This window comes from Tachysurus vachellii, chromosome 17, assembly GCF_030014155.1.
Source record: "Tachysurus vachellii isolate PV-2020 chromosome 17, HZAU_Pvac_v1, whole genome shotgun sequence".
Classification (NCBI taxonomy): domain Eukaryota; kingdom Metazoa; phylum Chordata; class Actinopteri; order Siluriformes; family Bagridae; genus Tachysurus; species Tachysurus vachellii.
Window position 1 is genome coordinate 3,484,051 of NC_083476.1, and position 21,822 is coordinate 3,505,872.

At 39.2% G+C, this 21,822-nt stretch overlaps 2 protein-coding genes across 5 annotated transcripts; one reads left to right on the forward strand and one right to left on the reverse strand.

Moving 5' to 3' along the window:
• Positions 1–1,462: 1,462 nt before the first annotated feature.
• On the reverse strand, positions 1,463–8,919 carry wdr5 (WD repeat domain 5). 2 transcript variants are annotated; one of them, XM_060891073.1, is made up of 14 exons: positions 8,735–8,919; positions 7,108–7,242; positions 6,660–6,768; positions 6,134–6,207; positions 5,487–5,576; positions 5,228–5,317; positions 5,034–5,117; positions 4,793–4,848; positions 4,656–4,702; positions 4,480–4,555; positions 4,334–4,367; positions 4,124–4,198; positions 3,857–3,944; positions 1,463–3,267 (listed from the first exon to the last, which is right to left on the reverse strand). In XM_060891073.1, exons 2-14 carry the CDS (start codon positions 7,186–7,188, stop codon positions 3,167–3,169), a joined length of 1,005 nt encoding a protein of 334 aa, XP_060747056.1. In that variant the 5' UTR covers positions 7,189–7,242; positions 8,735–8,919; the 3' UTR covers positions 1,463–3,166. The 2 variants fall into 2 exon arrangements, with proteins under 2 accessions (XP_060747056.1, XP_060747057.1); XM_060891074.1 differs by lacking the exon at positions 8,735–8,919 and adding an exon at positions 8,039–8,223.
• Positions 8,920–10,681: 1,762 nt separating this feature from the next.
• On the forward strand, positions 10,682–21,551 carry brd3a (bromodomain containing 3a). 3 transcript variants are annotated; one of them, XM_060890307.1, is made up of 11 exons: positions 10,682–10,799; positions 12,819–13,181; positions 13,467–13,604; positions 13,879–14,011; positions 14,097–14,284; positions 14,404–14,775; positions 14,978–15,106; positions 15,194–15,400; positions 17,630–17,853; positions 17,969–18,252; positions 19,338–21,551. In XM_060890307.1, exons 2-11 carry the CDS (start codon positions 12,981–12,983, stop codon positions 19,454–19,456), a joined length of 1,995 nt encoding a protein of 664 aa, XP_060746290.1. In that variant the 5' UTR covers positions 10,682–10,799; positions 12,819–12,980; the 3' UTR covers positions 19,457–21,551. The 3 variants fall into 3 exon arrangements, with proteins under 3 accessions (XP_060746290.1, XP_060746292.1, XP_060746291.1); XM_060890309.1 differs by having other exon boundaries at positions 15,194–15,385; XM_060890308.1 differs by having other exon boundaries at positions 14,407–14,775.
• The last annotated feature ends 271 nt before the right edge of the window (positions 21,552–21,822 follow it).

The following is a 21,822-nucleotide window of genomic DNA, read 5'->3' on the forward strand; positions in this document are numbered from 1 at the left end:
TAAAGAATCTTTTTTTAGATAAAAGTTTTTTTTTGTTTTTTTTTTGTTAATTTAGACACACTAATTCTCTGGGAAACTGTGCAGATGTGTTGCGACTAAAATTACTTTTTTTTTGTTAGATACTTGGACGTAGACTTCGGTCAGAGAGGCCAGATTGAGATGGTTTAGACATGTACAGAGGAGGGAGATGGTTTTATTGGTAGAAGGATGTTGGAGATGGAGCTGCCAGGTAAGAGGTCAAGAGGAAGGTGAAAGAGGAGATATATGGATGTGTTAAATGAGGACATGAAGGTAACAGGTGTGAGAGTAAAGGATGCTGAGGATAGTGTTAGGTCGAAACAGATGATTCGCTGTGGCAAGTACAAAAAGAGTTCCAGATCAATCCTGAGCTTAGATTACTCCAAGAGTGGAATTAATATGTTCTTCACTTCCATGTGGACTTTTTTCAACCTCCTGAAAACGTAGTAGGTGGATTTGTGAGCCTCGTGTTAGTTGTAATAAACACGATAAACAAGAGATCAACATTTGCGATTGCTATTATTTCATGTCAAGTGGCCCAAGTTCCTAGGTTCCTAATTCAATTCATTTGATTTTTTAATTCACATTGTCGCAAAGCAGCTTTCCAGAAGTATAGAAAATCTATCCCTAATGATCAAGACAAGAGGTGACATCGAAAGGTGAGGAAAACCTCCCTATGATATGATATGAGGAAGAAACCTTGAGAGGAACCAGACTCAGAATGGAACCTCATCCTCATTGGGTGACAATAAACAGGAAATAATATAAATGTAAATAATGTCCTTTCTACAAGTTTGTAGTCGAGTGGAATTAAGCAACCAAGAGCTCTCGAGGAACTAACAGGTCAGCACAGTTTCCGAGTTCACCACAGACCCAACACTAATTCCTAATCAATTAACAGAAAATCTGCTTGCTCTGGATTGGATTGGAGGAGGTTTACGTAGTCTGTTTAAAGCAAGCTTTTCCAAACATCCATCCATTCTCTATACCATATACCCTACTAGGTCACAGGGAACCTAGAGCCTAACAAAGACACAAATCAATGTTCACCCTGTACAGGACACCGATCTATCACAGGGTGTTTTCTAACAGTGTGTTTGTAAAAAAAAAAAAAATCGATGCTGTTTATATTGTATTTAAGGTGAGCATCACTCACACCGACCATGACATGATCAGCTGCAGACTCAGTGCGATTAGAGGACTGTATGAATCTACAATGAGCTGGAAAGAAAAGAAAATCAAGTGTGTGTGTAAACAAAAATCAAAAACTTGAGTCTTGATTTTATTAGAAACTCATTTACACCAGTTTCTCATTAGATCCATTAAAATGGTCAGTTGCAGCTGGAATCGACAGTACGATGAGCTCAACGTTTTACCTCGGAGCATGACGCCGTCAGGTTCAGCTATAACGTGAAATAAAAAATAAAAGAAAGAAAGAAAGAAAGAAAAAAAAGAACAACTTTATTGAGTCACAGGTCAAGTCCAGTTTCTCATGCAGCCCTTGTATCACACTGAAATTCAACAGAGAGAGAGAGAAAGAGCAGAGGCTGGGTTTAACACCAACCTTCACTTTGCAGGAAAATACAACACTCATCCACCATTATTACTACTGCACACACACACACACACACAGTAAGAGCACAAAGAAAGAGAGCTGAATGGGAGGTTACACAAACCTGAGGCAGTGCTAAAGCCCAGCTTGGTATTTGGTCACTATTTTCCACAGACGCAGCTACGTAACATATAAAGCAACTTTTAAGATCCTTGCGTCTAAGCACAAAATACCTAAAGTGTTGCAGACTTGCAGGATGATGACGACTGAATTTATACGCTAGAAAATATTTTTACAGGAAGTGAAATTACCTACAATTTTTCTTACGAGATAATCTTTATCAATGGATCTCAAAAAAATACTTTTTTTTTTTTTTTTTTTTTTTAAGTATTTACTTTTAACCCATTTCCAGAAATCAGTGCTCCAGAAATCTGAGGCAGCCCCAACACTTATACTGAAATAATCCACAAAACGCAAATCTGAGCATTTCTACGAAACTTTTGAGGTGTTGGTGACAACATCGTAACACTGGATATTCACCGAATGCTTCAAATCACATCAGTTAATCGTGTTATGAAATCTGTGTGCTGCTTGAACATGAAACATGAAGCTTGAGGAGTTTTGAGAGTTCACATAGGTGTAGAAAATGTCTCGGCGTTAAAGGAACGAAAGTCCACGTGCTTCAAGAATAAAGGGCCGCCGCTTCTGTCGTTAGGTAGAGATCGTTCTAACAGCTTGGGTCAAACAGGTAAAATCGGAAAGCACTTTTTTTAGCCAAAATGAAAGACGTTTAAACCGAAACTCAAGTTTGTGACAAAATAAACGGATGCTAATGAAAATCAAGTTTTTATAAAGATTATAAAGTAATCCAGGGTGTAATTGTTCTTTAAAAGAGAAATACATAACAGCAAAAAACAAACAAAAAAAAAAAAAAACACAAAACAAAAACATTATTTTTTATACCATCTCACACCGTGGGCACTAAACTGTGTAGCCGGTTTAATAAATTCCACCTTAAAATGGCACAGAATCAGGCACACGATAAACACTGGAGACAGACAATACCCAGATCAGATCATGTCGTGTGAGAGAACTGCTTAGTTTTTTTTTTTTCCACTGAACGCACACTCATGGTTCGCTTCTGGCTCGAGTTAATGTACAAAATCAACACATTCTACAAAACAGAACAAACGTGAGAAAGCCTGTTAGCTAGGAAGGGAATCGAAGCTGCCTAGAATCTACAAGACCAAAATATCCACGTATCAGCGCTGAAGGATTTAATTGATCAAAGAAGAGAACATCTCATGTTTAGGTAAGGCCGAGATATACAGAGATATACAGAGAGAGAGAGAGAGAGAGAGAATTTAGTGCAGAGATGGTTTAAAAGAAGTGGTGTTTTTTAACGTGAGTCTCTCTGCGCCTGCTGCTCTGGACACGTGTGTACGCCACACTTCCTGCCAAGACCAAGCCATCGTGGGTGTGAACGACCTGGCCTTGTGTTCCTCGTAATAGATGTCCGTCTTCCCCAAAAAAATGAAAAATACAAAATTAAAAAAAAAGCAACGATAATAAAATAAAGCCTGCGTGTGTTCTAGCTTAGCAGTCGCTCTTCCACAGCTTGATGGTCTTGTCGTTCTCTAGTGCTGCTGATGCGATGATGTTCTCTGTCGGGTGGCAGGCGGTCGAGATCACGACATCTAGAAGAAAAAAAGAAAAACGAGAACATTTACTGGTGGTGCTTTACCGCTGCGTTGTAGAATTCTCAAATCTGATTGGTCACGTGGTGATAAATTTCTCTGACGGCGATTCAAATTGTAAGGCACAGTACAGGTTGTTTCTATAGCAACAGGTTGTTCGCAGGGACTCATGATGATGGGTGAACTTATTAACCTGCTAGAAACAAGCTGAAATTCCCAGGGATCTCAAGGATCACGACACCAAGAGTCATTACCTGGGATTACATAGCAACGGCATAGCAACCACTTAGCAACGGCATAGCAACCACTTAGCAACGGCATAGCAACCACTTAGCAACGGCATAGCAACCACTTAGCAACGGCATAGCAACCCCATGGAATGATGCAGCAACCCCCTAGTAACACCATCTGCTTAGCAGTAGCCCATCACCCAACTGGAACAACTACAAAACTCTAGCAATCTGGCAACTTATCTAATACTAATAATAAATAGATTTAAAAAAACAGTAACAGTTCATATGTAATTTATTTAATAATTAAGTCTTGTACAGTTCTAGGGTAACAGTTCTAGCTGTAGTTTTTTCTTTACCTGTGTGACCCTGCAGTTTTTGTACGATCTCCTTAGTCTGCAAGTTCCAGATGTAAACCATGTTGTCTTCTGAACCCGAGACGATCCACTTAGAGTCGGGGGGGAAGAAAAAGAAAGAGAAAATAAATAAATAAATAAATAAAAACACAAATCACAGTTAATAAATTTTGCAAAAATCATAGAGTATAAAAATGCCTATTCTTAGGTCAAAGTAAATAAATGTAATGTTTAAAATAAGTCACATGCTAAAAGATGACGACGCCTTACCTTGCCGCCTGTGACGGAGAAATTGGCGAATATGCAATATTTCTCGTTTTTGTGGCCGGTGTATGTTTTCAAGCACTTAAAAGACAAAATAAAAAAAATAAAAAAAAAAAAAACAAGAGTTAATAAGCAGAAAAACCTGAATGAAAATTTGCAGGCCACTTTTCTCATTAAAAATAACGTTGCCGTGTTTTCCAGAGTTATAGTCCTCACCTTTCCTTTGCTGTAGTCCCAAAGCTTTAGGGTGCTACAGACGACAGAAATGAAATGAAATAAATCAATGCGCTCTAAAAAAATATATATAAATATATATATAAATTGAGTCAGGAGAGGAAGTCGGCAGGAGGGCTGGTACTCACTTATCCAGCGTGGCAGCCAGGATGTATTTGCCATTGGGGGAAAACTTCACAAAAGACACAGGAGGGTTGTCATCATCTGAAGAAGACATGAAGGGTTAGATGATGATGATGATGATGATTATGCAAAAGCTGCTTCTGCGAGATGTTCTATTGCTTATTAGTGTTTAAGAACTTACCAATGAGTGTTTTAAGGCACTGGCCTGATGCTGTGTCCCAAATACGGCTGTAACAGTGTTAAAACCGAGCATTAGCGACAAGAGTTGTACGTAACGGGTTCGAGCGTTCTCGTCAAGTTCTTATGAGGTTTACTCACCACAGGCCATCGTAGCTGCTGGACACTATCAGAGAGCCATCTCTGTTAAAATGGACCTGAAGCAGAAGGAGCGTAAAGTTACATATAAATACCGTTTATGTCATGACTCTTTAATAGCTACGATAACTGAAAAGTTGAACAGGTTTTCAGGATGTGTCGTTTCTACAAATGGTGATTATTTTCCTATATCAGCATGTCCTGGTGTGTTTTAGTCCCTACGCTGCACAAAGCGGATACTCACTGCAGAGACCGGGTCCGAGTGAGCAGGCAATGTTTTCAGACACTTCCCCGTCTTAACGTCCCATATCCGCACGCTCTCGTCAAACTTACGTGAACGGGGGGGGGAAAGGGCAGAGTTACATTTACGCACACTCGGCATTCAGCTGTCGTACATAAAGACGTGAAGGGAAACGAAGCCTGAGGAAGTGAACTTACTGATCCAGACACGATGAGGTTGGACTGAGGGTTGAAATTGCAGCAGAACACGTAGTTGCTGTGGCCCTTTAAGGTTTTCAGACATTTTCCCTAACAAATCAAAGAGAGGGGAAAAAACAAACAAACCTTTCAATATCGTACCTCTGGTTTTACTCACATTGTTCCTAAACACAGTGATCTTTTTTAGACTTGTGTCATATGTTTGATGTCTTCTCTTATGTCTCTCATCGTTCCACAGTAGTAGGAGCTCAGGACTTACGGAGCTGACGTCCCAGATCTTCAGTGTTTTGTCATCAGACGCTGAGACCAGGAGGTTGGAATCGGAGGACCAGGCTACGTCCGAGATTCCCTGTACGCAGACAATCATCGACAAGCGTGAGCCTCTTTTAAACCCCTAAGTTTGAACTTTGATAGAATATAAAAGCTTTGTGTTTTAATAAGCATGGCCCTTGGAAAATCAAATGGTACAGAATCCTAGAGAGGACAGAGTTTTTTTTGGATGCAGTTTAGTTTAAGGTGGCTCTGGGATGCTAAATCAGAGTCAGGATAAAACTTCAATTTTGCTCAATTTGTTATTCAGAACTTTCAACACACTAATCCAATTAAATGCCCATGTGATTGGGCAACATTGGGCAAATAAACAAACGTGCCGTGATATTTCAGTTTTAAAAGCTAATAATAAAACATAAAATAAACATGCATTAGTCTTCTCAGACTTAGGCTGTGTGTGGAAATGACATCAAATAATCCCATCTAAAAATGTCAGTCCACAGACAGATGAAGTGTGTGTGTGTGTGTGTGTGTGTGTGTGTGTGTGGGGGGGGGGGGGGGGACAGAAACCATGACAACATAAACAACTCCTAATGCTAGAAAACTGGGTGTGAAGAACAAAACGCTTCCACTTACAAGCTTGTGTCCGGATATTGTCTTCTCAAACTTCCCATCATACGCACCCCAGATTTTGATAAGTTTATCAGCAGCTGAAAAACAAAGCCAGTTATAAGTTAAAAGTTAAATTGAAGAATGTTGCATCTTCTGTCTAATACCTGCTTCCTATATTAGGAAGCAGGTATTCACAGGAGACATATATTCACTTGCTTATTTAGTTCTACTCCAAAAAAAAACAGAACAACAAAAAAAAAACCAACACTGAGATGCTATTAATATCGGTTATTACTGCGTCATTCAAAACAAACAACTATAAAACACACAGTTGGACTTGTTCCAACTGAAAGTGAGGCTTTTGAGGGTAAGTTATCCTTATTTACGTTTCCACCACGTTGTAGTGAATCATGTATAACGTTGTGGCCGTTCTACACAGTCCCATCGTGGTTCTCGTTTCGTTAAACGTTTCCAGATTAGAGCCATTGTTAGCGTGTACGGGGAGACGTTATTGTGACGGACTCGATGTGACGCAGACAAATTTACTCACACGAGCTGGCGAGCCATTCCCCACTTGGACTGAACTTGACCGAGGACACGGCCTTCGTGTGGCCCGCTAGAGTGAACTTCAGTGTGTAGTTAGGCTTCGCAGGTGCGGACTATACAGGATAAAAATCACAGAAAACAGGGCAGTGAGAAGCACAATATGAAGTCTGGAATTTCAGACAGTAATAAAACGATTATTTTCCTAACAACGGCGCTCTCCTGAGTATTAACGTGATGTGACAATGTAAGAATTGTAAGAATACGCCTATCCTCAAAATAACAAACCTGCATGAAAGGATGAAAACTGCAGTGAGAAATTTGACCAGTTTGATAACACAAAATGAGAGGCAGAGAAAAGCTACTGAATACAATCGCTCTATAATGCAATAATGTAATAAGGCCCTGTGACACACCAGCTGTTTTTTAATACTGTAATAAACACAGATGCTCACTTTACTCTGGCCGGCCGAAGCAGCGGAGGCCGTCGGCGTTTTAGTCGCTTCAGTCTCTGGTTTCTTCTCTTCACTTGCCATAGTGAGCGAGGAGCAGGGACTGGGGTTAGAGACGCAGCTTCCACCTCAGCCGGACTGACAAATCCAAAACATGGGAATAAATTAGCTTTCATATTACGGAACACAATATGAAGTCGAGTATTACAACAGTGTTAAAAAAAAAACAAATACATTGGTTAGCTGATTGCTTTATGTCACTTTTTTCTTTGGAGGCAAGGAGGTACATTTTTGTTAGAAATGCAAAAATCAGAATTTGAATGTTATGACCACACAATTTGCATCCAATGTTTAATTCGGAACTCAAACTGAAGTCTGAAATGATTCCCAAATTATATTTTTGACAAAACTGATAACTTGCTAACTTTATTCTGAATTTTAGATATATTTTCACTCACACATCTTGAAAGGATTGTGACACAAATTCATATGTTTGCATTTAAGCTTAAACTTCTAACTCAAGTAACGTTATCAAAGCCAAAGGTAGAACAAAACCTCAAATTATATGAGTTGTTCTTTTCTTTTGAATAAACAGACAGACAGACAGATATAGATAGATAGATAGATAGATAGATAGATAGATAGATAGATAGAGACAGACAGATAGACAGAGACAGATAGATAGACAGAGACAGATAGATAGACAGAGACAGATAGATAGACAGAGACAGATAGATAGATAGATAGATAGATAGATAGATAGATAGATAGATAGAGACAAACAGATAGACAGAGACAGACAGATAGACAGAGACAGATAGATAGACAGAGAGATCCACAACACTGGGCTTTTTTAATTGAAGTCTCTATATATAAGAATATAATATAAATAACTACATGTATTAATACAAAGCAAAAACATTTTAATACCTACATGTATTGCTGCATCTACAGTTAGTGTCACAAAATAACGGCAGCAACTAATGACTCCAATATACATTCATTCATAAAGCTAGTCAGAAGAATGTAGCATTTAGCTAGCGTTACTGCAGCACTATGCTAGTTAAGCTAATGCTACATACACCGAACGGTACATACAGGACGTAAAGTTAGTTACTAATAATAAACCTAAACCCTGTTTAACCATGCTGGATCAGAAAAATAAACCCTTTACTGAGTAAACCGATCTCCAAAATCTGGTGTAACAACGCACACGAAGCGGAGATTACTTTTGTTTAGCTAGCTAGAAAGCAAAACGAGGCCTACAGGGGTCGCGTTCCAATCGGCTAGTCGTTCCCTACTTAGGTGCCCTACAGCACCTCAGAAACGGCTCACGCGCACTCTAACGTAGCGCCCTAAATGTTGACTCGGAGCCGTTTGGGATACAGCCACAAAAAAAAAAAAAACGTTAGCTAACGTTAACTAGCTAGCGAAAAAGATAAAATGGTAACGCGCTTAAATATCACGTTTTAAACTCGTTAAAATTTAATAGCTTGTGATTTAATGAAAAGCAAACAAGGATGTTTTTTATATCCTGGTCGGTTGAAATGCCGCGAAACCGAAGAAGAAACTCAAAAATCCTTTTATATTCATTCAAACAATACAAGATCGAGTAGAAAACATCCCTCACCCTCGACTCTGTAGGCGTGTTTTTAACTCTCCGAGTGGACCAGACGCGATTAGCCCAAAATAAACGAGTGCGTGAAAAACACCACGTTTTTGTGTTTACATTGAATCGGTAAACTGTGCAGGTTTTGATGGAGAGACTCCAGGCAGAGAAATGTGGCGTGGAGGTGAGCAATGCGCATGCGCAAAGATGGAGGCGCGGATGGGGGGAAAAACTGCATCGCGTGAACGCGCACTGCTCCATAAGGGTTTTTTTTTTAGATATCAGTAGTTCCAAAATGTTGAACAACCAAATAAAGTCATCAGTGTTGACATTCACTAAGGACGTGTATAGTATTATTCAAGAATAACAACATCACAAACTTCTTGTGTGTATGATCTTTATAATAAACATGGAATCTTCAATTTACAGCATCTTACATCTTATTTTTTATTTCAGTTTATACACCTAAGCAATGGAGGGTTAAGGGCCTTGCAGTGGCAACTTGGTGGACCTGTGATTCGAACAGATGACCTTCCGAGCAGTAGTCAAACATCTTAACCACTGAGCTACCACATTTATTCTGTAATGGACATTTTGTAAGACAAAGAGATCAGAAAGACATATTTTTTCTATAACCTGAGCAATTGAGGGTTAAGGGCCTTGCTCAGGGGCCCTGCAGTGGCAACTTGGTGGATCTGGGATTTGAACCAATGACCTTCTGAGCAGTAGTCGAACTTGACTTGTCCTTTAAAGAAGGACATTTTTTTTTCGTGCAACGCCAAACGTACCTTGTATATACACATCTGAAGCTTTAAAAAGAAAGCACATCCACCACATGGATTCAAAGACAAATTGCAAAAAAAAAAGTTGAGTGATTTCCTTTATACTGAACTGTGCTTCTCTGAGCTGTTTCATGAGCTGCATCTGAAATGTCATAAAAACTCAGACTTTAAATGAAAACTTTACATAAAATCAATTAGGAAAACATTTTAGTGAGAGTATGTGATTAAATGCTGAATTTCTACCATAGCGCTGAGTGACAGGATAGTGAATTAGACTAAAATTGAAAAATTAGTCTATTAGACTCTTCATTTGAATGTACTCCTTATACAGTTACTCCTTATACAGTTACTCTTTATACAGTTACTCCTTATACAGTTACTCTCAGTTACTCTTTATACAGTTACTCTCAGTTACTCTTTATACAGTTACTCCTTATACAGTTACTCTTTATACAGTTACTCTTTATACAGTTACTCTTTATACAGTTACTCTCAGTTACTCTTTATACAGTTACTCTTTATACAGTTACTCCTTATACAGTTACTCTCAGTTACTCTTTATACAGTTACTCCTTATACAGTTACTCTTTATACAGTTACTCTTTATACAGTTACTCTTTATACAGTTACTCTTTATACAGTTACTCTCAGTTACTCTTTATACAGTTACTCTTTATACAGTTACTCTCAGTTACTCTTTATACAGTTACTCCTTATACAGTTACTCTTTATACAGTTAATGAATGGCTAAACTCATAACTCGGAACTCAGTTGATATTATCATTAGCAGTACAACTACTAAAGTTAGTTTAAGCCTGCCTATAAAAATCTTTATAAAGACAAATAAACAGCAAAATAGAAAAACAATTATATTTTTCTACAATAAAGTAACCCTAAAGCCTGCGAATGTGATAAAATAAATAAAGTGCTGGGTAAATCATCAAATTATAGCTGATATATTGCATACTAAAGGAAGAAAAACAAAACAATACGATGAAAGTTATATATAATATAATAAGGCGCGCGCTCGCTCGCAACCTGTGTTAGTTTTCGCACCTGTATTTCTAAGTCCCACCTTCATTTCTCGGATTGGTTAGAATTTCATACTCAGGCTATCTGATTGGTGGAGTCTAATCTACCAAAATTCCTACCGAATGAAATTTGGTTGCCCGGAATACAGGTGGGGAAAAAAAACTCGCGCCAACGCGCATGTGCTGGCGTTTTTTGTACCTCATCTCTGTGCTGCCTAGAGGAGCGACCCCGCATCACTCACTGGCTGTAGTCCACCTGGAGCCACGATAAAAGTAACGTAGTATATATTTTTTTTATTTTGTTTCTAACGCGTGTCGCATGCAGATATCATGCGGTGATGGGACGGTGTAGTGGCTGAGAGATAAATATGCACTTCGGCTCATGTATACATGCATATGTGAGTTAGCGCGCTACAGCGACTAGCATTGTTTTCAACACAAAGCTCCGTCTCTGTCTCGCGAAAATACAAGACATTAGTAGCATTTTAACCTTATTTTATTTCCCGAATTCATGGTTTCATAGACGAGCGAGTTTATATTATAAACATTGTGTGAAATATTTTACATTTTAGTCATTTAAGCTTCGTCCGACGTAGCAATGGACTACATTTGCTAGCATGCTAAATGCTAAAGCAGCTAAAAACCCGCCCGCCATGTTTTGATGGATGTTTGCTAACAAGCCGTCGCTAACTAGCTACAGCGCTAAAGCTAGTTTCTCTTTCTTTTGCTTCGCAACAGGTTTCTTTTTTTTTCACTTGCAAAAAAATCCGGATTAATTCTTATGTAGCTTTTGTACATAAAACGCTAAATAAATCTTTAGCGTTTAGGTTGTGAAAATAAAGCAAAACAAACCCAGTGCTAGTTTAGCACGCATGCTAATATCGCCTTTCCCTCCATTCTACACGAACGTATTATGGTTTTGATTTGCACGATTTTTTCTTTAAACAGATCCTCGTTTCACTATCAGGTCACTAAGAATTTATTTCCTTTACACGTTTATTTTTTTGTACACAGAATCGCGGTGAGTTAAATGTAGCTTTATGATGCTAGCTAGCTAGCTAAATGTTGTGATGTAGCCTTGTGGCTCGTGAGCTCTTATTGTTTATAAACTTTCTTTATTCCAGTTTTTCCAGCTATCGTTTTTTATTTCTAAGTGATATCTATAGTCTCGGTGTATGTGTAGATGTATGAATCGTATCTGGTTAAAGCAGAGTTATAAGGTAAATGTAGCTATCGTGCTAACAGGCTGGTATGTTAGCTAGCAGGTTTACGCGGGAGGAGAACTTTTTTCCTCCAGTCACAGTATTAAAGTGTACACACATAACCCGGGTCACTGACTGCAATCAATTTATACCGTAGCGCTGCTGAGGTCTCCATTCTGATTGGTCAGTTTTCTAACCCGGGAGTCTTGACAGAAGTTCCGGCTGTAGGTTCGAATACTAGGTTTATATCAATGCGCTCGTTCTATTATGATCTTGTTGCTAAGAGTAACAGTTTACACAGGGACTACAACAGGATGCTCGATTTTACACACACACACACACACACACAGAGTCCCTGGGATAATTTCCCATTTCTAGTCGTTCCTCTGTGGTTTTTATATTCATACAGACTTCCCGTATTCAAATCCTGATCAGATTTGTTTCTTATCTCCTCCGAGATAAGGATAAGAGAATCTCAGGTTAATAAGAGACGATTAGAAAATCTGACGTAAACAGAACGACCGTAAAACGGTGCACATCTCTCGATGATGTTATGTACAGATGTTGATTATTTTTGGCACAAAAAAAAATATGTCTCACTGCCGCTGAGGTCTTGCGTCTCGTATCGTTTATAGAAGCAGTGAGAGAGTTTTCTCGTGCCGGGAAAGTCTAAAGGGAAGCGTTATTAATTATACCTCTTATGCTGTTACAACAGAAACTAATACTTCTCATGGACATAACACAAGAGTTTAAAAAACGATGAAAAGGTGTCATCTTTGGAGGTTTGCTGTTTTATTGCTGTTGTTAAAAAAAACAATCAGCATCAAGTTGGAAACAACGCAATTTAGAGTCAGTGGACGCTTTTATACGTTCGTTATAACTGAGTTTTAATTAATCAGGGAAAAGTAAATTCTTACTCTAGTTAGTGACACATTAGAGACAAAGCAAATATAAATCAAGTCGAAGTCCTGTTTGATTGACTCCCAATAGGATTTTGGTTACTTTCTTCAAACTATGACCATGAATGTTTAACCACATGCTGCTTTGGTTCTTTATTTTATTTATTTATTTATTTATTTTTTTTTACCAGAGGTTACAAGTTCAGGTCCTGCAATGGGATGTAGTCTCTCTCGGATGAGCGAAACCAAGAGACAAACTCAGAGAAAGCATCTGTCAGACCTGTACAGTAACATCAGATTTGTGCGGAGCCGGCAAGCCGACTAAAGCAGCAGCTCTGCCGCCACACACCGCAATGTCGGATGTCACGTCACCAACTCCAGAACCTCCTCAAATCGTCAACCCTCCACCTCCCGAGGTGACGAATGCCACTAAACCCGGTCGCAAGACCAATCAGCTGCAGTACATGCAGAATGTCGTGGTCAAGACTCTGTGGAGGCATCAGTTCGCCTGGCCTTTCTACCAGCCAGTCGACGCCATCAAGCTTGGATTGCCGGTGAGTTTAGCTCATAGGGGTTGGTTGAATATGATAAATAAAATCATGTTGCATTGCATAGTATTCACATTTACTTAATAAATACATTGAATAACAAAAGGAGATATTATAGCATTGATATGATGATAAGGATGCTTAACAAAATGCATTATGATGTTAATTTTATCTCTCGGAATTAGGGTTTGTTAGCATTCACTGATCTATAGTTATCTTACTTTTTCTGATGAACTAATTCTAATAGCTGTTCATGTTAATATTTTGTTTGCTTTTGCTTTTTTTTTTAAGGATTATCACAAGATAATAAAGAATCCTATGGATATGGGAACCATCAAGAAAAGGCTAGAGAACGTGTACTACTGGAGTGCCAGCGAATGTATGCAAGACTTCAATACAATGTTTACCAACTGTTACATCTACAACAAGGTATGTGGTGGAACATCAACTCGTTGGCATTAATGGCATTGGGTGTGTTTCCTACATGGTGTCAGATGTTATGTAAACGTTTTTTGTTTAAAGAAAAGCAGTGTAATAGTACTATGAATGTTATTAGTGTTATGCTGGCTCAAGCTTTAGTAAAAGCCTAATAGGAAAATGAGTAATTCTGTAAAGTTTGCTTCTGACCACTTGAGGCACGTGACAAGCTCTTCCACAATAGTTATGATTCTTTTGTTATTTTTTTATTTTTTTTATTGACTAGCCAACAGATGACATCGTTTTAATGGCTCAAGCATTGGAGAAGATCTTTCTGCAGAAGGTTGCTCTGATGCCCCAAGAGGAAGTGGAGCTGCTTCCTCCTGCCCCTAAAGGCAAAGGTCGCAAACCTGGACCAGGTGCGTCACTTTGTTTGTTTCACAGCGGTATTGCGGCTGCGTGTGTTCAGCTGAATATAAATTACTTTCACCGGTTTAAATGCAGGTCAGCAGGAGGGAACGGTGACTTCTGGCTCGCCAACCTCCGCATTCCCGGTTGCCACTTCGCCAGGCTCTCAGCCGCCAGTCATCTCTCCTCCAGTGCCTGCAGTCACACCCAGCACACCCACTATACAGAACACACCTGCCACCCCCATCATGCCTGGCTTGCCTCCCTCGCAACCCTTCGGCAAAGTAAGTGCCGTAACAAAGGGACAAAACACGAGCGTCCTCCTTTATTTATTTGTTTGTTTGTTTATTTTTTACTCCACATGTCCATGATTGCATCTCACCTGTATTTGCTTTTGTCCCAGAAGAAAGGGGTAAAGAGGAAAGCAGACACCACCACACCCACTACCTCTGCCATAACGGCCAGCAGCAGCGAATCTCCTAACCCTCTCTCCGAGAGCAAGCAGTCCAAAGTGTCATTGCGGAGAGAGAGCACGGGGCGACCCATCAAACCACCCAAGAAAGACTTGGACGACGGCGAAGCGGGTCTGCTCGGAGGCAAACGGGGACGGCTCAACGAGCACCTCAAACACTGCGACACCATCCTGAAAGAAATGCTGTCCAAGAAGCACGCCGCATACGCCTGGCCATTTTACAAACCCGTCGACGCTGAGGCACTCGAACTGCACGACTACCATGACATCATCAAACACCCCATGGACTTAAGTACAGTCAAAGTATGAAGTGACAATGATTAGAAATATAGTATAGAATCCATAGATAGCTACTTTTTTCTTTTTTTTTTCTTTTGCATATGCATATTCGTTTTGCAATTTTCTGGCCCTGAAATTGGTTGTCAATCTGCTGTCACTCAGCTTTTTTTGTTTACATTAACAGCTCTTATAAGGCTGTAACAATTGTGTTTTAAATACGTTGCAGAAAAAGATGGACGCTCGGGAGTACCCAGATGCGCAGAGCTTCGCCTCCGACGTGCGATTAATGTTCTCAAATTGTTATAAGTACAACCCGCCTGATCACGAGGTTGTCGCCATGGCACGTAAACTACAGGTCAGGGTTTACACGTGTTTTGTCTGATCATCAGTGGTTAGTAAAGTAATTAACCCAGTCATGCGTGACGGATGTGTGTCTAAACAGGACATGTTTGAGATGCGCTTCGCTAAGATGCCGGACGAGCCGGCGGAGGTGAGCGTGGCGGGCGCTGCTGCTGGAGCGGGCGTGGTCAGTAAAAGCACGGCAAGCAGTGAGAGCAGCGGCGACTCCTCTAGTTCGGACAGCTCCGACTCTGAGGAGGAAAGAGCCACGCGCCTCGCTGAGCTGCAGGAACAGGTGGGTGCGGAACAGGTGGGTTTCACAACAAGGTCCAGACATCATATCTTCACAGGCCCTCACCGGGGTCGGTCTCTTTCTCTCTCTCTCTTTCTCTTTTTTAATTATTTTATTTTGTGTTGTAGAACCTAAATTTAGATGTATATCTATCGAGTAGTGGTTCTAGTAGTGCTTACTTGTGTTTCATGATGATTTCAATTGGACTTTTATCCTTTTGGTTTTCACTCCAAGTTAAAGCATTAAACACACAGATGCCTGAATTAATGATCATTCCTCTATGACCATGGGGCAATATGTATAAAAATGATATAAAGGTTTTGTAAAAACAGGTAGGTAAACGTTCTGAAATGTCAAAATCTAAAACAAACACATGCCGCCACCTCGTTATCGCAACACGGAGACAAGGGACAGCTGACTTTCTGACCGATCTGCTTTAATTTTGTACAACCATCACTGTAAGGTTAAAGTCTTATTTTACCACATGAGCGAAGTGTTTGGTAACAGCCTGTACACACACACACACACACACACACACACACACACACACACAAAATAGGATTTACAGCCTAATAATGTTCAAGGTTAAAGTTCGAAGTGCTGTATGTTAACGGCGTTTTCTTCGTCTTTACGTTTCTAACCCATCCAGCTGGAGCAGGATCAGGAGAGTAGTCAGGCGAGTCAGACCCCAGCCAGTCCCTCCGTCCCAGGGCCGTTGCCTTCCTTTTTGTCCCCTCATACTGCAGCGATGCAATGCTCAGGGAAGAGAAAGAGAAAACAGGATTTTGCTCTGTGTAGAAAGATAAGAAGCAGGCAGGACCTCTACTGCACTTTTGTACAATGTTTGATTAAGTTTCTGTACCAGCTACCGGAAACAGAAGGAACGATGTTGTTGAGCGAGATCACTCAGTTAATGTTGTCCTATTTTGGTTGTAAAGTCGATTATTAATTCATTTACCCAACCGAGGTTCTTTTTTTTTCTTTAGTTAAAACAGTTGACATGTTTGTGTTACACAGCTGTCATATGTTCAGATGTTTTCTGTAACAATGTTATGTCGAACTCTGTTAAGAGGAGCTACGAATGTTTTTAACTCCGTTGTAGCCGGATTGCATTGGAAGTTTATATCTCAGAAAAGCATGTAAAGGTTTTTTTGGGGGGGGTTTGTTTCAATAAAAGAATCCAGATGTGGAATTGCATGGGCTGATATTCTGTAACAGAGCACAACACACTGACTTTTTTTTTCCTTCCCCCAACAACATGTATATATCTTTTTTTTTTCTTTTCTCATGCAGTTCTTTCTTAATCTGCCGAATATTTTTGTATCCTGTAGCAGTACATTTTCCCTTCATTTGTAACTAAAAGGCCCCCCACGCATGTCCCAGCATGACAACGCCCATTTCTTTTCCTTTTTTATTTTCCTTCTTTTTCTTTTCTTATATGTCCAGATCTGTGCAAAACCAGACATGCAACTGTATAATCTTGCACCCAACTACAGTTTTGTTTTGTTTGTTATAATATTATAAATGTAACTGTATAATCCAGTTGTTGATCTTATTATTATTATTATTATTATTATTATTATTATTATTATTAGGTATAGACAGTAAACACTTGGTGGCTTCTGTAAGCCACAGCTTATATTGCGTACGTGTTGCGTTTAGCCGATACGGTGTTCGACTCTTGATCAGATAGACGACCTGCTATAAAATATCCTGCATATGTAAGGAACATTTAGGAAATGCATGAGCACAATGTGTTTGTGTTCTTCAGTCTTAACGGGCTTGGCTTTGAATGCAGACATACTTTCACTTGCACTTTATTTTTTCTGGATGAAGAAAGAATGCAGATGAGTTTAAAAACTCTTCCAGAGAAAACGTTTGTATTCACAGTCTCCAAAAAGAATTTGAACCGTGTTGCCTTTGGTGTCGATATCATGTGCCAAACTTTTTTTTTTTTTTTAGCTTGAAGTAATCATTTTAATGTATTGTATTTATCTTTTCAGGCTGTTGTGTAATAACACTGCTAATCAGTATTATTACACCTTTATTAATTGGTCCTAATGAATGGTCACAGAGCGCTGGTGTTAATTCTGATATTTGTGTAAATTGTGCTGGAACACCTGAATGCAAACCGTGTGAGCTTAGTTATGATAGAAATAATGTGCTTTGTGTAATCTGTCTGCTGTGATGCTTTATTTGTTCATTTGGCCAGATCGCTGATCCCCCTCTCCCTGCCTCTATCCCCAGCTGAAAGCCGTCCACGAGCAGCTAGCTGCTCTGTCGCAGGCTCCTGTCAGCAAACCAAAGAAGAAGAAAGAGAAGAAGGACAAAGACAAGAAAAAGAAAGACAACAAGCTTAACAAAGGCAAGCTAGAGGAGGATAAGAAGGCTAAAGCAGGGCAGCTTGCGAAACCGATCCAGCAGAAAAAGGCGCCGGCCAGGAAGGCTAACAGCACCGTCCCCGGCAACAGGTTTGAACTCATATGTTATGTTTTTTGTGCCGTAAACAATTAAAGCTATTCTAGTCTTTCCTAAGGCAAAATTTCATCCGTTGTTATACGTATAACCCGTGTCCACTTTCATCAGGCAAGCTAAGAAGGGAGCCAGAGGAGGCTACGAGTCGGAGGACGAAGACGCGGCTCTGCCCATGACGTACGACGAGAAGCGGCAGCTCAGTCTGGACATCAACCGGCTGCCCGGAGAGAAGCTGGGCCGAGTGGTGCACATCATCCAGTCCCGCGAGCCTTCGCTGCGAGACTCCAACCCCGACGAGATCGAGATCGACTTTGAGACACTCAAACCCTCCACCCTGCGTGAGCTCGAGCGATACGTCAAAACCTGTTTACAGAAGAAACAGAGGAGACCCTTACGTAAGTGCCGTTCTGAACCCGTGCTAAAAAAATACACCGTTGACGGAGGGCGGAACAGCAGCACAAACCTAATAACAGCATGAAAGTCCCTGGCCCGGTTCCAATTTAGACTTCAGTTCACTTCCTCGGCTCCCTCCTACTCACTTGTCCGGGATAAACGGTTATAGGTGACGGGGAGAATCGAGCAGACGTCGAGTTCGCCGCCTCTTATTACTTAAAAAAAATACATAAAATTCCAGCTGTAATCATTTCCCAGAAGTGGTCATGTGTAGCAGGTGGTGCTACACAAAAGTGCACACACGAGGTATTACTTAAGTAATTGTGCATTAACAAAACCTTGGAAACGGAGTCAGTCAATAAGCTCCAGGACCAGAGCAGGAATAGCTGCCACAGATCATCCAAAATAGCCATAATGTTCGTCTTGGCTTTCCTTCTGCCTCGGTCTATAAAGGAACGACAAAGAAAAAAAGCTGAGGCAAAACAATAAAACCCCTGCTGTTGGAATCGGTTTCTTTTTTCTCTCTCCTTGCGTTGTTATTTTACCGCCGTTCCTCCACCGGGAATAACAACTAGTGCACTTTTAGAGTAAAACAAGAGAAACGTATCAGATCAAAAGGATAGGCTTCAGTCCTCGGGGTAAAAGGGAAGGTACGAACTTGATCACTTTATTAGGAACACCTGTACACCTCATCCATGTAGGTATCTAATCGGCTGCTCGTGTGGCAGAGAGAGAGAGAGATTCAGTAAACGTGTTAGTAGAATATTTGTCAGTGTGCAGAGTTTAAAACGAATAAGTGGCACAAAAAGATCCAGCGAGCAGCAATTTTGATCAGTTCGGTCAGTTCAAAGTGAAGGGAGAAAGATTACAGTAATGCTTTATGGACACGGTGAGCAGAAAAGCAGCTCAATGTCGATATATTTTTATCTTTTCTCTGCGTGTTTTGTTGATTTCAGCAATAAAATGTTTACTACATGTTTAACTTATTATTTTGCTATTTAGTATTATTACCGTACAATATAAGTTCATGGACCACAGTTCATAGTGCACCTGTTTAAACGTCTTTATTTTGTGTGTGTACCCGTAGAGAAAGGTGGCGCCGGACCAGGTTCGGGTCCTTCACGGCTCAGCGGCAGCAGCAGCTCTTCAGACTCGGGCAGCAGCAGCTCCAGCGGCTCCACTTCAGACAGCAGTGACTCCGACTGATCCATTTTATTTCCACTTTTAATTTCTTTTCTTTTCTTTTTTTTTTTTCTTTTTTTTTTTAATGTCGTATGCAGTCGTGATTGTTTCCTCTAAGACTTTTTATAAGAGAGAGAGAAAAAAATCAATGAAAATGCATCATGTCTGAACTCGATTTTGTTTTTCTAAGAAATACTGTTATGGGGGAAAAAAACAAAAAAAAAAAAAGTTAAATTAAGTGATCACATATTTCCATTGAACGTGAAAGGGATGTTTTAGATCAGCCAAGCTATAAAGAAAACCTTTTTTGAAGAGTTTGTGGAAGCGATGGATAGAGAATTCTCACAACCTGCTTGCTAGAAAAAAAAAGAAAACAGAATCCAATGGCGTCTTTGGTCAAGAAAGAAATAACGGAAGCTTGTGGACAGCTTTTCTTTTTTTCTTTCTTTTCTTTTTCTTTTTTTTTCCTTTCTTTTTTTTTTTTCTTTCCCATTTTTCCACCTCTCTTGTTCTTCCAAATGCTCCTCTTCATGTGCAGTCTCTGTATTTAATTTATTTTTATTTTATTTTATTTTTTCTTGAGTCCTTTACAGCTGGATTTCTGTATCTTTTTTTTTTTTCCTCCTTCTTTCTTCCTTATTTTCTCTTTATACTCCTTTTGTGCCATCAATCGATTTATGTAATTAATTTTTTTTTACCTCTGTTCTTTTTTTTCTTTCTTTTTTTTTAAAAATATAAAAACATTTCATAAAAATCAGTGGTGTACATTTTCGCCCAGAAGATCCTCTGCTTCTCTTTCATAGCAAAAATCCAACAATGTTTTAGAATTCAAAAGACACGTCTAAGTTACCTACATGAGAGATTGCGTATTTCTGAGCGACTTCATGACTGTGTGTGTGATTGGGGTCGTGATCAATCAAGCACTCGGTGCGTTGAGGTGCTAGTCTTCCGTCTGTGTAAACCGCATTGAGCAGTAAATGTATTTCAGCCTTCCGATTACAGACAACTCTGTTTCTCCACGTTTCTTTTTCTTTTTTCTTTCTTTTTTTTTTTTTTTATCGAAACAAATCCTTGTACTTCAAACACTCAAATGCTGTCAAGTAAGAATAACCCTTTTTTTTTAGGACTTTTGGTCTCTTGGGAATGATCATGGAATCGCAGAGTCTTCCTCCAATCATGCTCGACATCATTGAGCTCTGAATGTATAGGCAAAAAAAAAAAAAAAAGAAGCAGGTGTTACATTACACATGTACTTTGTCATATGAATAAATGATTGTTTATTGCCCAGCTAATATTTGCTCCCAACTCAAACTTGTTCCACGTGCTGCCTGTTTTCTTCTTTGACAAGTTATGAAATGTTAAATTTCCTCTTTATTTTTCTTATGAAGATTATATGATCATTGTTTTAAACCCATTTTTCCTGTTCATGCAATTTGAAGATGTAGTTTGCCATTATTATTATTATTATTAATTATTATTATTATTGCTAATAATAATAAATCCGATTTATTGGACTCCAACACTAATTAAGGCACTAATGCAAATTCTGTTGCATAATTTGGCTTAAGCCTTCCACCTTCTTTCCATATTTAATAACGATGAAATTTATTATTTTTTTTAAGCTTCCCTAACCTTTTTTTTTTTTTTCTAAAACATTTTGATCGTATTGGTCATCAAGCCATATCGAGTTTTACCAGAGTGATTATCTTTTTAGAAACAGACTGAAAACTATATAAAGAATCTATATATAAATATAAATAAACAATAAATCTAGTTCATTTTTAGGCCCTGGGAAAAAAAAAAAAGATAGCTCCTTTTTTTTTATATTTTGAAAAAAATATTAATAATAAAAAAAAAAAGAAATGTTTACTTTTTATCTTTGACATGCATGCCAGTTTATTGTATCTTTCTTATACGTTTTTGAGCTGTTTATAGTTTTCTTCCTTTAAATGTCGGTCGTATGGATGAGCGGTGGAACGGAGGATTCGGTGTCTGTAGACGTAGGCTTGGACTTCGGGATGGATACACGATAACATTTGATGTAATCGCCTACCTGGATTCTCTTCTATGCTGGGTTCAGTTCTGTTTTTCATAAAATAAATGACAAAAATACTAACAAGGCTTCCTTGTTACTTCTGCCTGACTGAACACCTGGAGTTTTTTTTTTTTTAGATAATAACTGTTTAATAATTCTGTTCATGGATTAAAATACCTTAACTTTCGGTGATCCAGGTTAAGGATTAAAATCTAAAAGGTTAAATCTAAGCATTTAAACACTACAGTGTGTTTCATCCTTCTTTTGACCTTCTATAAATGAGTCTTTCCTGCTTTCTTTTTTTGTCTGTTCGTCTTTTCCGTTACAAACAGAGTCACTAAGTTCAGTTGATCCT

Excerpts from the sequence above, each read along its gene's own strand:
- wdr5 (XM_060891073.1), bottom strand. The coding sequence starts at position 7,188 with ATGGCAAGTGAAGAGAAGAAACCAGAGACTGAAGCGACTAAAACGCCG. Across the intron at positions 4,368-4,479 it reads CTGGCTGCCACGCTGGATAA|CACCCTAAAGCTTTGGGACT; the intron begins GTGAGTACCAGC and ends TGTCGTCTGTAG. Across the intron at positions 3,268-3,856 it reads AAAACTGCAGGGTCACACAG|ATGTCGTGATCTCGACCGCC; the intron begins GTAAAGAAAAAA and ends TTTTTCTTCTAG.
- brd3a (XM_060890307.1), top strand. The coding sequence starts at position 12,981 with ATGTCGGATGTCACGTCACCAACTCCAGAACCTCCTCAAATCGTCAAC. Across the intron at positions 13,605-13,878 it reads ACTGTTACATCTACAACAAG|CCAACAGATGACATCGTTTT; the intron begins GTATGTGGTGGA and ends TTTATTGACTAG. Across the intron at positions 14,285-14,403 it reads CCTCGCAACCCTTCGGCAAA|AAGAAAGGGGTAAAGAGGAA; the intron begins GTAAGTGCCGTA and ends CTTTTGTCCCAG.